The 15,744-nt window shown below is 40.5% G+C and overlaps 1 protein-coding gene across 1 annotated transcript in view; it reads left to right on the forward strand.

Annotated features, from left to right (window-relative positions):
* PLPP4 (phospholipid phosphatase 4) overlaps positions 1-13,452 on the forward strand; it is a 183,605-nt gene extending 170,153 nt beyond the window's left edge. The window contains exons 6-7 of the mRNA XM_089683225.1: positions 5,383-5,553; positions 9,551-13,452. Of these exons, the coding sequence (XP_089539351.1) occupies positions 5,383-5,553; positions 9,551-9,750 (371 nt within the window). The 3' untranslated portion in view covers positions 9,751-13,452. The remainder of the gene's footprint in view (positions 1-5,382; positions 5,554-9,550) is intronic.
* The last annotated feature ends 2,292 nt before the right edge of the window (positions 13,453-15,744 follow it).

A 15,744-nucleotide genomic window follows, 5' to 3' on the forward strand; every position in this document is an offset into this window, starting at 1 on the left:
GGCTATCTTGGTAGTGGCAGGGCTTTGCTTCCTTATGTAGGAGCCTCCAGTAAGGAGAACAATGAGCAGCACAGAAGTGGCATGACCAATTCTCACTTCAAATATCCATAGACTAGCATTCAGAGGCAGCATATCTCACACTGAAGATATACAGCTATAGGCTATAGGCACAGGACTGCCTAGGCATACTCAGAGGTCTATTTATACATTTTTTTACCCAAGATTTACACAAACTTCTACCATAATTTACCCGTTTTTCCACATAAGATTCATTTAAAAATGAGTGACTGTTGTGTGAATCATGAGTTAAAACATTGATAAATAGACCCCCCACTTCTGGAGGTACTTTCCTAGATGTGTTCTATCACTTAATAGCAGTATAAACTTTTTTTAGGCCCTTTTCACACAAGCACCTTTCAGTCTGATCAGAAGGGGAACATAAATTATGTAACTTTTGTCTAATTTTGTGTAATTTTGATTAAATTGATTTTTTTACTGTGTTCTCCTACCTCCTTATAACATCCTCCATTAAGCTTTCTAAAAACAAAATGAGCTTTCCAGACCCATATTAAGTTTGTTGGCGTAAGATTGTAAGCTCCAAGGAGCAGGGCCCTCCTAACCCTCTTGTATTGAACTGTATCATTGCTGTCTTGTCTCACTTTATATTGTAAAGCGCTGAGCAAACTGTTGGCGCTATATAAATACTGTATAATAATAATAATTACATCTGACTACCTCATAACTGTCATGTTTAGGTCGAAAAATATGAAAAAGGAAGCAGACCCTTTTCTTTTTTTTGGTTCTGAATGGACTTGGAGGTAATTTTGCATCCATTGGGGTTTTGCTGCCTTTTGACTTTTCTGGGCCACATTGAAAGAGGAGGAATTGTCTTGGGCAACACATAAAATACACTAACAATATGTATAACTGATGAGCAGAAAACGTTGGGCAGATCACAAGTTACCGATCAACAATATAGATCATGGGTCTCCAAACTTTCTGAACAAAGGGCCAGTTTTCTGGACTTCTGACTTTATGGGGGCCAGATTGTAACCAGTGGGAGTGGAAAATGCAGCATAAATAGTGCCCAATCGTTGGTGTCAGTAGAAGAAATAGCATCCCATTATTGGTATCAGTGAGAGGAATAGTGCCCCAACATTGGTGTCAGTGGAAGGAATGGTTCCCCAACACTGGTATCAATGAAAGAAAATGTGCCCCAATACTGGTATGAGTGGAAGGACTGGTGCCCCAACATTGGTGTCAGGGAAGGACTGGTGCTCCAGCATTGGTGTCAGTGGCAGAAGTAGTGCACCATCGATGGTATCAGTGGGAGGAAAAGTGCCCCATATTAGTGTTAGGAGTAATAGTGATCTATATTTTATATAATTATATCAGTGGATGGAATTATGCCCCATTGTTGATGTCAGTGGCGGGAACAGTACCCCAATGATGGTACCAGTGGGAGGAAAAGTGCAGCATCTTTAGTGTTAGTGTAAGTAATAGTGTTCTGTAATTTATTTCAGTGGGAGGAATTATGTCCCAATGTTGGTGTTAGTGGAAGGAATGATGTCTGATATCAGTGGGAGGAATAGTGTCCCAAGGGCCAGATAAAGGCAATCAAAGGGCCGCATCCAGCCCCTGGGTCACAGTTTGGAGACCACTGATATAGATAATGTACCTACCTGAGTGGTAAAACTTAATTTTTTTGTAATATTTTTTATTATAAAAGTAAAAGAGGGCAACATAAAACTAGTGCCATATTTGACACTATTTTGATAAACTAAAGCATCAATATCTGGTTTGATGGATGTAGTAGCAAATCTCAATTAATTCTCAAGGTGCTCATCGCATATTTTGAGTCCACAAAACAGACACAGCAAATGGTCAGATAGAGGCCAGACTGTCGGAGATGGGAAAGAGGGTTACCTTTAAGCAGAAGTTTTGAAGACAGGAAACAAATCTACCAACCCATTTACTCAGACCATGAAAGATGCATGTACACATATAACTGATTAAATCTACTATGCTTTTATAAAAGCTGTTAAAAACACATTGATACATTTGATTGTAATATAACACTATTGGTAATTAACCAGCATAATCATTTAGAGTTCTATACAATTGACAGTCATTGAAGAAGAAAGGATTTTCTTCTAAAATGGGTGCTTTTGGGATTTATAAGCTACAGTATGTTTGCTGGAGTTGCTGTAAGTTGTGCTTTATTAGACAAGCATTCACCATGTTTATTGGCTCGCCGTATATACTTGCTTTCAACTTTTGTCACAGAAACAATTGAGTACTGCCCATGATACTTTTTTTTATTTGCACTAACATACAATTTTCAGGACAAGCTTTCAGGGTTTGTCCCCTTCTTCAAGGTCCAAGCAGTACTACTTCACAAAGTTTTAGCAGAATGTTAAAAAAAGACAATCTCTAAGGGAAATGACAGTCACAGAGGGGGTCGTAAAACTGTTGGACAATGAGTGAGAAAATGCATGTCTCAATTATGGCTGTGTTATCTTTTGTATCAAATAAAAATATCACTCTTTGTTTGAATGTTTTCCTTTCCTGAATAGCTTTTATATTCCCTTTAAGAACTAAGACATTGAGGTCTTCCATAGTGTGGTCTGGTTGTGAGAAATGGTGTCCCACAGGTGTGCAGAACTCATCTTCTTTATGGTCCTTGATGGTACCGTACGTCTGTGCAAATTCATCCTGGTTCACAACTTCTGTCCTGCTTCGCTATATACAGCACCAATACCTTAAGGCGTGAAAGTATGCAAATCAGCCAAAGCAGATTATGAAAGCCTAAGCAAAGCCAGCTTGATTTTTCAAAAGGTTATGGCATGGCAGTAATTGAAATTCTGGCAAACCTGTTGGTAGTTAGGAGTTAACATTTAATTACATCTGGGATCATTAGCCACATGCCTATCAATGCTGAGCCAATATTTACAGCAGTTGAACTGAAACAAAATTTGTGTCAAATCATTGTTACATATTGGGAGCTGAGAAGCTCATAGATAATACTGGCTGTGGGCATCTCCAAGTCTTCCTGCCGATGGGAGTATTAGGGATAAATCTATCCTGGATTTTCACTGAGCTCTGCCTTTGAAAAGTGAATGTAACATATCCCTGGCTGGGTCTGTGTGTACTTCTTCTATCTTTTATTACAAGTGGACATTTTCTGTTTCTGTTCTTACAATTTTCATTGCTGCATGTCAGAATATGAAATTACAGCATGCATTACTAAGCTATGAATTTTTTACAGCAGGCAATAATTGTATTTTAACGTACGCTAGAGACTTCCAGAAATGTAAAACAAAATGAAACATCGATAGGGGAAATCGTAATTATGAGGAAAGGCTTAGGTTTTGTGTCAAGAGATGTAAGAGGCAAGATACTTATATTTTCATATGGTTTCATATGCAGAGATATGAAACATATAGGCAACAGATTTCATTCATCCCGACACACAGTGACACTCTATGCACATTACTTATAATGTCATTTTCATCTTTTGTGGATTTCAGAAAGGATGCTTAGCAAGTGTTCTTTATGCCACATAGGTGCTATTTTTAAGATGTAGCTTTTACCTCCCCCTGCTATGATCAGCTTCTTCTTTGTGTCTTATGCCCCCTTGTTCCACTATCAGGAAGAAGTTCTGTCTCATTAAACTTTCCCTTTCTACTACCTATGGCTAACTTCTGCTCTTCCTTTTTAAATGTTTGTATAAGATATATTGTGCTGTCCTACTAATGGTTAACCAACAGCTAGCATTGTGTTTCATTCCAAAACTGAATTTACTTGTGTGAATAGTTCTGTAAAACTGCAATACAGTCATATAAACTGAAGTTCCAATATGCTTGTAGACATGCCTCTCACAAATGCATACAATAAACACATTCCATCGGCTACCTACAAATCACATTGAATACATTAAAATGCAATCTACCTATGTATGTGACTTTAACAAACACAATGAAAGAACTTACAGGCATATGTGTATCAAAGGGAGAATGAAGGAGACCTTCACTGGTGTTTTAGAAGCTAAAAAGGCTGCAATTGGAGTGAACGCTGAATAGATTTATCCCAACTCAACACAATAATTATATACAGAACACATATATATATACATATATATACATATATATTTATATATCATACATTGTAAGGGGGGCAGACTCAACTGGTATTGACAGCAGTGCCCATACATGAGACAGGGACACCCAGGGACAGCACAGGCAGGTTTGTCCTGCACTTTTATTTAGGAAAGCACCACAAAGCATAAAACAAACAAAACCTTTGGTCCTCTGACTAACTAAACTTAGGTCAGTTGCTGACTAACAGGATGCCACCTATTGGGTTCCCCAAGTAAAAAAGCTGCATATTTACCGCAAATTTAGTGTTCTATCTGCAATCAACCTTTTCATGCAGCAGTAGGCTCCAAGGGCAGAAAAAGAGAGAGATCCCCAAGCCTCAGTCAGCTCGCATATATAAAGGCCTGTACACAGCTGAGACAAATAGTCAAGTCTTCATACCAGATAATATGTGGGCCTAGGAACAGAGGCTTTTCCCACGGCTCTGAAATCCTCCAGGTTCTAGGTCATTCGAACATGACTTATTGTGAGTCTGAGAAAACAAAACTGTATAGATGAGAAACTTAAGTGATGTATACATATTGATCCTGTCACTCAGTCCAGATTGGATATATGTCTCTACGAGCTCTCTACAACAAAGAGTGCTCATCCCTAAGAGCAGCAACCCATAGTATCAATTTTGTACTGGTTTGACTTCAACAAACTATATTGTCAGTGTGTGTATATACAGTATATATATATATATATATATATATATATGGATAGAGACAGTATATATATATACAGTACAGTATTTCACAGACGTGAGAACCCCCCTCGCACATTTTTGTAAATATTTTATTATATCTTTCCACCTGACAACACTGAAGAAATGGCACTTTGCTACAATGTAAAGTAGTGAGTGTACAGCTGGTATAAAAGTGTACATTTGCTGTCCCCTCAGAATAACTCAACACGCTGTCATTTATGTCCTAACCGCTGGCAACAAAAGTGAGTACATCCCTAAGTGAAAATGTCCAAATTGGGCCCAAAGTGTCAATATTTTGTGTGGACACCATTATTTTCCAGCACTGTCTTAACCCTCTTGGGCATGGAGTTCACCAGAGCTTCACAGGTTGCCACTAGAGTCCTCTTCCACTCCTCAATGACGACATCACAGAGCTGGTGGATGTTAGAGACCTTGCACTCCTCCACCTTCCATTTGAGGATGCTCTACAGATATATGTATTGGTATATATATAGAAATAGTTTTCCAATTCAATTTATTGTGTATCTCTTTGGACAGTTGCTTTTTCAGGTCTGGGATTCACCTCCTTCTACCTGGCAGGAAAGCTGCATTGTTTTACAGAAGTGGGGCAAGGGAAGAGCTGGCGTCTCTGTGCTGCCATTCTGCCTTTATATTGTGCTATGATGATTGCACTTTCACGGATGTGTGACTACAAACACCACTGGCAAGGTAAGAAATTTTGCATAATGAGCACAAAAGGGGCTGCAACATGCTGGCTATATTGTTATTATTATTATACAGGATTTATATAGCGTCGACAGTTTGCTCAGCGCTTTACATTATGGAGGGAGACAGTACAGTAACAATACAGTTCAATTTAAGAGGGATTAGAGGGACCTGCTCCTTGGAGCTTACAATCTAGGAGGGAGGGGATAGTGGTACAAAAGGTAAATAACTGTGGGGGATGGAGTGGTTGGAAGAGTAGAGGATTCCAGTATTAGCTGGGGGCGGGGTAGGCTTCCCCGAAGAGATGGGTTTTCAGAGTGCGCCTAAAAGTGAGCAGAGTAGGCGATAGCCTGATAGATTGGGGTAGGGAGTTCCAGAGGATGGGGGAAGCCCTGGAGAAATTCTGGAGACGAGTATGGGAGGAGAAGACAAGGGAGCTAGAGAGTAGGAGGTCTTGCGAGGAGCGGAGAGTACGGTTTGGGTGGTATTTAGAGACAAGATCGGTGATGTAATTTGGGGCAGTGTTATGAATGGCTTTATACGTCAGTGTTAGTGTTTTGAATTTTATCCGTTGGGCAATTGGAAGCCAGTGGAGGGATTAGCAGAGAGGGGTGGCAGATACAGAATGGTTAGTAAGGTGGATGGGTCTGGCAGCAGCATTCATGATGGACTGAAGTGGGGATAGCCTGCGATGAGGTAGGCCAATGAGGAGGGAGTTACAGTAGTCGAGGCGTGATATAATAAGGGAGTGAATGAGTTGCTTAGTGGTTTCCAAGGTTAGGAACGGTCGTATCTTGGAGATGTTGCGGAGGTGAAGTCTACACGAGTTTGTCAGCGATTGGAGCTGGGGCTGAAAGGACAGATTGGAGTCTAGGATTACACCTAGTCCCCTGGCATGAGGGGTGAGACTGATGGTGGTGTTGTTGATCTTGATGGAGAAGTCAGGGGGGGGCAGGGGCTGGGGGGAATACTAGGAGCTCAGTTTTGGAAAGATTGAGTTTGAGGAAGTGGAGTGATATCCAATCCGATATGTCACTTAGTAGGCTAGTGATACAAGTGGAGACTGAGGGGGTGAGGTGAGGGGTAGAGAGAAAGATTTGTGTGTCGTCAGCATAGAGATGGTAATTGAAGCCATGGGAGTGTAGTTTTTTGAGGAGGAGGAGGTGGTCAACCGTGTCAAAAGCCGCAGAGAGGTCGAGAAGTAGAAGTACTGTATAGTGGCCATTGGTTTTGGCGGTTAGTAGGTCATTGGTGAGTTTGAGTAGGGCAGTTTCAGTGGAGTGTAGGGGTCGAGAAGGTTGTTGTTGGTGAGGTGGGAGCTCAGCGATTATAGACTAAGCGTTCTAGGAGTTTAGAGGTAAATGGCAGTAGGGAGATGGGTCTTAAGTTGCTCAGGACGGTGGGGTCCAGGGAGGGTTTTTAAGTATGGGAGTGGTGTGCGAGTGCTTTAGAGGGGAGGGGAAGGTACCAGTGGAGAGGGAAAGATTGAAGATGTGAGTGAGGGAGCATAGGATGGAAGAAGTGGGTGACCGTAGGAGTTTAAAGGGGACAGGGTCCAGGGGGCAGGTGGTGAGGCAGGCTTCTGAGAAAACCTTAGTGACCTCTTCGATAGTAGCGAGGTCAAGAGAGCGAAGTGTTTAGGGGGTTTTTGTGTGAGGAATGCTAAGTGGGGTGGATGTCTGAGCAATGGCGATGACCCTACGAATTGCGTCGATCTTGTTTTTGAAGTGGTTAGCAATCTCGTAGCCGGTGAGTGAGGTACAGGGTGGAGGCAAAGAAAGTAGAGCGTTAAAAGTAGATGAGCCGACGAGGACTGGAGGAGAAGGTATTAATGAAGGTAACAAAGTAGGCTTGTTTGGCAGCGTGAAGGGAGAAAGTGTATGTTAAGAAGGCAGATTTATAGCGGGTGACCACTTGTTGGGATTTGGTTTTACGCCATAGTCGCTCCAACGCACGACTATGTCATTTGAGATTTCTGGTGTGGTCAGTCTGCCAGGGTTGTAGCGGTCGGAGCCTAATGCTTCGTGTTGTTGGGGGTGCGAGCGAGTCTAGAGCAGCTGAAACCGAGTTGTCGTAGACAGTAGTGGCCAGGTCAGGGCAGGACAGGGGATGGATACTGTCGTAAAGTTGGTCAGTTGCAGAGTGCAAGGGAGCAGGGTTAAAGTTACGGAGGTTTCTGCTGGTAATTGTTTGCCGTTTGGAGGGATAGGTGTTTGAGGACAAGGAGACAGAGAAGGTGATGAGGTTGTGATCAGAGAGAGGAAAGGGGGTGTTTGTGAGGTTGTAGGGAGTGCAAGATGAGAGAAGACAAGGTCTAGAGTGTTCCCGTCAGAGTGAGTGGAGGACTGTAAGAAGAGGTTATGTGGAAGAGTTGGGATGTATCCGGGTTATTGATGTTGATAGAGATGTTAAAGTCTCCAAGAATGATAATGGGTAGCTCAGAGGAGAGAAAGAAGGGTAGCCAGGCGGTGAAGTCGTCATGAAACCAGAATATTGCTGACCTAAGGAATAAAATAGCCACTTAATTCTCAACCAAAAGGAAAAATCTCCACTATTGAAGAGAAGCCAGATTGTATAGAAAACAGAATGCACCAATTCAACCTGCAGGAGAGGTGTGTTAAAGCGGAACCTTACCTATAACAACCTAATAAAAACAAATGTTCTTTAGCAAGGAGCATACATTCCATTTATAAATACGCTACCAAAATTAGTGTGAGCTGTAAATTGCCTCCAGCATTGCTCCTGTTTCTTCTTGCTGGAGGATGCCATTATGCTGAAGCCCAGAGCCCCTGAGTAGAAGTAAATCTTTAGGCTGTCAGCAGATCTGCCTCTAATGTTTTTTGGAAAGGGTCAGGGACTTTTTTGAATGCAAAAAGTTGCATTTTTGGTTCTATAGATTTCAATAGAAAGCTGCACAAAAGCATGTAGTGCGTTTTTTATTCCTTTTTGCCATGTTTTTAATGCGTTTTGTATTTTAAATCTGCCTAGCAACAAGAAAAATCATTTTTAAAAAATGCAAAATGCATCAAAAACGTGGCAAAAAATGCAGGTGCAAAAACACAAAATGCAATGCAGAAACGGCTCAAACGCAAACTGCATAGATGTGAACCTAGCCTCACTGCATATACACGGCATATACAGACTGAGTTTACTGTTATGGGTTTAGTAACACTTTAATTACTGGATTTTTAACAATATAGGCACTTACTTGTAATGTTTTGCATAACTAAACCTTCAAAAGGAGCCAGCATGAAATGGTTTAGCAGGACTTAATTTTCTGACTAAAATTCCACTTTAAGAAAAAGCCTTGCAGTCTAATAAGTGCATTACAGCAAGATTACAGTTTGATGTTGAACATTAAGGCAAAGGCCAGACCACCAAGTCTGTTCAAAAGAGAAATTACATAAAACTCATAGAGGCAAAATCTTTTAATGGGACACTAGTTCGGGTGGCCTTGGGGGCCCTAAAGGATTCCCTTAATTTGCATAGATTTCCTCTCACTTCCTGTTTTGGTTATAGGACAGGAAGTGAAGGTTATTCTCCCATATGGGGCACAGATGACAAAAAAAAAAAAAATTACAGGGTTTATAACCCTCTCCTACTCTATCCTAAAAGTAAACAAGTTTTGCCTACAGTTCTACGTTATGTAATTTGTAAATATATTATTGCCATGCCATTCTTGCAGGTTTCCACAGGATGATAGGGACTCTGTAGCCTTTCTAAAAAAAATGGGCTTGTTAGTCTGTAGGATCTTAGAAAGCTTGAGAAGACTGAACCAGTTAAAATAACCAACTTGCTTGTTCTCAGGCTGAGATTCAGAGCAAATAAGAAGAGGATGATGGCAAGTGTAGGAATGTAGCTAGCAAGGAGTCGTGTCATAACATGAGTGGTAGTATGAACATTTCAGTTGCTAGCAGGTATGCTGTGTATTCTTGATATGTTTAAATGGAACATTTTTATATTTGACTAGTGTATCTTAATAATTTTCTATATTTCCCAGATGCCTTTGTGGGTGGTGTGATTGGTCTGGTGTTAGCCTATGTATGCTATCGACAGCATTACCCACCATTGACGCATTCTTCCTGCCACCGCCCTTCTGTATGTCTCCATCAGGTTAGTGCCCCAAAGAAGGAGGAGCCAGCAGCCACTGAGAATACAGACAGCTTAATGCATGAGTCGATGACAGAGGGGCCTGTATGACCACCAAGTAGTGTAATCTGACTTGTAGCCTCACGTAGCCTCTTTGGAGAGGTTTCCTGCACTGTGTGTACAGCAGCACACTTCCTTTATGTGACCAGCAACTCTGCAATGTATGCAACGTCAACAATCCCAGCGTGAAGTCCAGGAGGCAGGAACTACATCAACAGACATTTAAATCTTTATTCATCGTTCTATGATGGTGCTGTGTGTCTGTATTCTCGGCTGTGTTCACTTCTGTTTTTCTAAAAAGCATTCACACTTCATGGTGGACAGACTACCTGTGCAGAGCAGCATTCTGGACCCATTAGCATCAATCTCTGCTGCCCCATACACAGACAAATGCAAGTTCATTCTTGGGATGTAATACAATATGCACAATTAATTTATCATTTTATTTATTTTACCCAGCTTTGTTCTAGTAAGTTTCCCTGTGTTTCATCTCAGATCTTTGGCACACCTGCAAGTTCTTTCCACCATGATGTCCTGCAAACAGACCACAGTTACTGATTGAGGTCTTTTTTTCTGCAGAAGAGCACCAATGAGCTATTGATCACACAGGTCCTTCGCATGGATCCTCTCGAACTCCAAACTGGACAACCTTGATAGAACCTCAAGGCTAATACAGATGGTTGTTCCTGTCCACACTGCCTCTGACATTTTGTGTCTTTTTTCCTACTTTGATAGAAGGTTCTATCCCAACACAGTGCAGGAATCTAACCCATTCCTAAAGAACTTTTCCTGAGTCACATTACATCTGCAAATTTTTCTGTGCTACACTCATCTTTTAACACTGATGGGTGCAGATGGTATTCTTGTTTCCTTGTGCAATCCTGATGTCCCTTGTTCAGTAGCTATGTAACCCACACTCTTTGAAATCTCACCGTTTGACGCCTAAACAATAGTGTTTTGCAATGGCTAAAAGGATAAATATGTTTCAGTGTATTGTTGCAACTGTCCATGCATGAATTATTTTTTTTTTATTTTGAATTTGATCAGAAAACTGATATGATGCATGTGAAGCTTTGTTCCACTGTGCATATCCAAAGAGCTCTCTGATCGCATATTGTCTGTGGTACCCGTCTAAGACCTGGAAAGTGTTCCTCAGCACATAGTGACCACCATCATTTTCTTTATCTTGGTGCTAAGATGAGTTGTGTGGTCTTTGAAAAAGAAGTATATGACTTTTAACTATGTAACACACTGCATTTCTAAACTGGATAAGCAAGAAAGGATAGTTTCTACAAAGATATAATGGTTAAAGGGCCAGGGGGAAGGGGGAAGATAATTAAACTGTTTTTCCTACAGTTCCTAACCCAAAACTAGTGCATGAGAAGCATCATAGTTATATGAGTTATCTCTACCTACCTCATCAAAGGTTTTCCTTTTCATTAACAATGCAAGGAACAATTATGTGCTGACGTTCACTAAAAAGATTACAATTTTCAGTAGTTACATTAGTCACCACAGTGAAAAGTGATTCCAGATTGGTTGCCATGGTTTACTCCACTATGCACATTGCTATGTAACGCAATAAAAATCAGTGAATTGCTTAAAGTTGTAAACCTCAGACATGAAATATGAACAAAGCTTATCCCTCTATAGTGTGTTATGTGCTCAATTATGTGCAGCAGCCTGTAACAAGTCAGATGACCTGCTTACTATGTTGAACATCGCTGTGTCTTTTGTGACTGCAGTGTCTTTCCTGGAGCCAAAGTATGCTGTTTGGGATCTTTTCAATCAAAGATGATCTCTACATTGAAGGGTGAATATTCAGCACTGGACTGACCCTCTTTTCCTGCTTGGAGGAAAGTATCTATTGCTGTGTTCTCTTGGATGGTCAGCAGACAAGACTTTCTGGGGCCCTAATGCAGTTCTTTTCCTAGTGGGGATAGTGTAAGTGTGGAGGCCTTAGTTAGATTCATCCACCAGAAGAGAGATTTCCCTTCTGCAGTCCAGCTGCTGTTTTTTATGAGGTTCCCCTAAACTCCTTTTCCTGTCATCAGTCAGATGAAAGTTCATTGTGGTAGCACTACCCCTCACTCCACAGTCGGGGATAATACTCCCATCATAGTTAGCCTACTTGATGCATAGAATTACGGTATTGGTAACTGGTAAGGCAGGGTTGCAGTGTGGTCTTTCACACCTGAGGAACTCCCTGGGTGTTTGGTTGGAAGGAACTCATGTAATCCTAATGTTCTTATAAACTAACCTAGGGCTTGGTACACTTTCATTCCTACTTGTCCATTGTAAGGGTGGTGTTATAATCAAGTCATCTCCTTTAGAGGAATTCAGGTTGGGTACCTCTCAGTATCTACCATCCTTGTGGGTCATTCCCTTTTAACAGTTCAGAATGTTATGTCATGATGAGTGTTACACCCATGGCTGTCTCATTATGAAACTGGTTGTCTGATCATGCATCCTCTTTCATGGTCCTTCCTTTCTCTGACGTTAAGGGTTAGGTATGCTAAGCTTGAGCATTCTGTGCTAACCGGCTGGTTTCCATTTTGGACGTAATTGTCTTTCCTACTTCCCCTTAAGGTTTTCTTTTTTCCTAGGTTTCAGTACAGTTAAAAGTTTTTTTTTGTTGACCACATTTTGTTGTTGGTCTAGTTTTCTTCCTGCTTGGATATTTTGTTTTCCATCAGTTTTTTATCGATTTTTAATTGGTTCTCCTAGTTTACTGGATGGTGCCCATGGTTTCTTCAGGCACTAGTTTCCACTTAGCAGTGATTCTGTGTCCTGGTCTTGGACACACAGGCTGATCCTAGGTGCTCTCTCCTTGGTCATGGCAGTTCCCCAGACTTGCAAGGGCATTTTAACCATTTAGCCTTGATTAGGGCATGGGATGGACCCTATATGCATTGGATCTTTTACTGGCCATTACCCATCCATCAACTGGACTGCTTTTAAATGTCCCAATTGTTTTCGAATTCCTGAATCCCTGCTTCCTTCAATGGATGATAAGGCAATAAGATTTTTGTACATACCATAACATCTTTTTCTTGAGGTCCATTGAGAGACACAGGTTGCATCTCTCTATGTTATTGGTCCTATGTACTGCTATGTACTGCTCCCTTTTAAAAATGAGGTAATATGGGTAGAGAAGGGCTTATACGGAGGCTGACTACAACATTTTTTTCTCTTTGCTTGTGTTCCAACCTCCTTTAGGTAGCAGTATAATAGATTTGACTTAACTAAAGGTGACTATAGAAAATAAATCCAAGAACAATGAGCATAAGGGATCTGTCCATTCTTCTCAAATGGCTTCCCAGCAAAGTTATACAACATTCTTTTTTCTTGACTGAGCTGATACAATCACATGAGGAATAAATGGTTTGTTTCCTTTGCATGGAAAATGGGAAAGAAAGGTTTGATACGTTAGAAAATGCAGTCATGAGTATTAAGATACTCAGCAGTGATTATCCCTTACCTGTTAACCCCTAAAATAACTAATTATTGCAAGCAAGGTTGAATTTAGTTTTCCTACTATAAAAAAGCTAGTACATTATCTTTTGGTTGTATGAGATGGGCAATGTTAGTTTATGTAGAATGCCTAACCTAAGGCACCCTTGTATCAACTCTCCCTCGTGTTCATTCTTATCAATCCTGCATCAAAATCATTTGTGCTGTTAGTGCTAAATTGCAATTACTCTTTTGTAAACGTTTTTAGGGAAACTGAATAAAGAAAATACTTCCAAGCTACACCTACCTTATAATCTGAGTACCTCCTTTTCTCTGTGCCCCTCTGCCTTCTGCCTAGAAAATCTCTTTTGCTAGATGATGTTTTCATCACCTAAACCTACTGATCCTTGTCAATGCCAGATGACTCTACAAAATACACAGACAAGAAAGAAAGCTTGAGCAAACCTCTGCTACTGATGGGGTGAAGAAACTTCAATATTGATTTCAGAATTATTAATTGAAAGGCACATTTTCTTTCTTACAAGCTGCGCTGCAGGCTTGTCTCGCATCAGGATCTTAGCTGATATTTCAGTGCTTAGAAACAACTTGGGTTCTGGAAGGTACAAAAATGCTAGATGAGGTGCCTAGAGGAGACTGGCTCTGCCACTGAACATGAAGCTTTCCAGATAAGTCCTGCCCAGCAGTGCACACACACCTACAGGTATAAATACTTTGCTTTAAGTTCTAAGCATTGGATTTAATAAGCAGTAAGGAAAAAACTACTTTTCTACAGCTATAATTTACTGAAACCACTGTGGTTTAAAAACAACACAAATATATCTAACTTCAGGTGTAAAATAAGAAAAAGGAAACATAAGGACTTATTCCACCTAAAACCAATAGAAGTGCAAAACACAATGAAACCAATAGGTATTTTGGGTTGGGTCAGGGGATATATTTGGTTCAGATCAGGATGATTTTTGGTAAGTGGATACCTGTGAATACTACTGGATTTATTGAGTTTTCTTAAAATTAAAATAAAAAATACAAGTAACATAGTTCTACTCCTCTACCTTTGACATGATACCATCCCACCAAGGAATGTATTCAGTATGATATTTCCATGGCTTAAGGTTATGAGCATATGTGCCACTCTTTAGGCTGATACTAATCTGGGTGGGTGGTTTAAGAGTGCTATTGGACACTGAGGTCTACTTCATCAATGTGGAGAAGATTAATAGAAGCCACTGGGCAATGGGATTCCCCATGGTCCTGTTCCATATGGTGGGTAAGTGGTCAACATATTCATTATGCAGCAGTGTGGTTCAGGGGTTTAATCCTCCTAGGCATGCTATCTGCACATTGTTTATAATGAAAATTATTTACTGCTGCTTTCTTACTAATTCAATGAAAATGACACAATGGTGTTGATTTACTTAAACAGGAGAGTTCAATATCTGGCACAGCTGTGAATGGTAGCCAGTCAGCTTCTAACTTCAGCTTGTTCAATTAAGCTTTGACGGAAAAAAAAATGGAAGCCGATCAGTTTCTATGCACCAGATTTTCCACTTTCCTCAATTTGGGATGGAGAAAAGGATGTTGCCCTTCAGCACCAGGATAAGGTTTCGTACAGGGTGCCAGTTATGTGGACCCCTTTCTTGAAGCACATACATCTGTTACTTAAAGTTCTGCAGAGAAAATCATGGTGCTGGGGGAAAGGCGGTGGCACACACTGAAAGCTTTTGCCCTAAAAGATATTATTCTATTTTTATCAAAAATTGTAGAAAAAAAGCATTTAGCCAAAAATTGTTGGCAAATTGTATTAGTCAAATCTAATTGTTAAATGATCTTGCTTTAAAACTCCAGGATTTTGTTAGTTCAACCGCAGTACATTCAGTTAGCAGGGAACTGTCACAAACAAAAAAGAGAAGTTGAGCATAGATTAGTTAATTAGTCAAGTTGATATACAGTATTTCCCTCAATTCTCTCTGTTTCAGTGTAAGACAAAATTCACTTCCCCACTGTGTCTGTCTAAGTACAGAACAGTCTCAAGAGCTTTGACTATGCACTTTAATGCAAAGATATTGGAGATAAAAAGTCCCACAACCTTTGATTTTTCCCCTTCTGATTACTTGACAGTGACATTATGAATTTATAAACTAAAGGTAGTTGCTGGAATGCCTTAGTCTGCACTACAATGACAAAATCTTGCCTCACATTTGACAGATTAAGTTAATAATAATTTCTGTAATAATTCAAAGTTTTGAGGCTATAGGATAATCTGTAAAGTCATCCTGGATCTAGAATAGCAACATAGGTCAGATAATTGGCTAAGCATCAAAGGACCTGCCAACTAATGTTTTGCTTATGGGTAGTTACTGGTGACTTGAGCAAACCATTGGCTTTACTTAAAGTGGTTGTAAACCCTTGCATATATCCACTGAAATGTCTAGCCTCTGGAGATAAAGCAAATCCTCCTATGTACATTGTATCTGGTTATCTGTAGCCCTCTCTCGTCTACAGCCCTCTAAAACACACATATCACAGGCTTTTTCTCAGCAACAGAAGCCAGGGAGTGGGGGATAGGTAATC

Source organism: Staurois parvus, unplaced genomic scaffold, assembly GCF_062004578.1.
Source record: "Staurois parvus isolate SC_StPar_1 unplaced genomic scaffold, SC_StPar_1.0 ptg000303l, whole genome shotgun sequence".
Lineage (NCBI taxonomy): Eukaryota > Metazoa > Chordata > Amphibia > Anura > Ranidae > Staurois > Staurois parvus.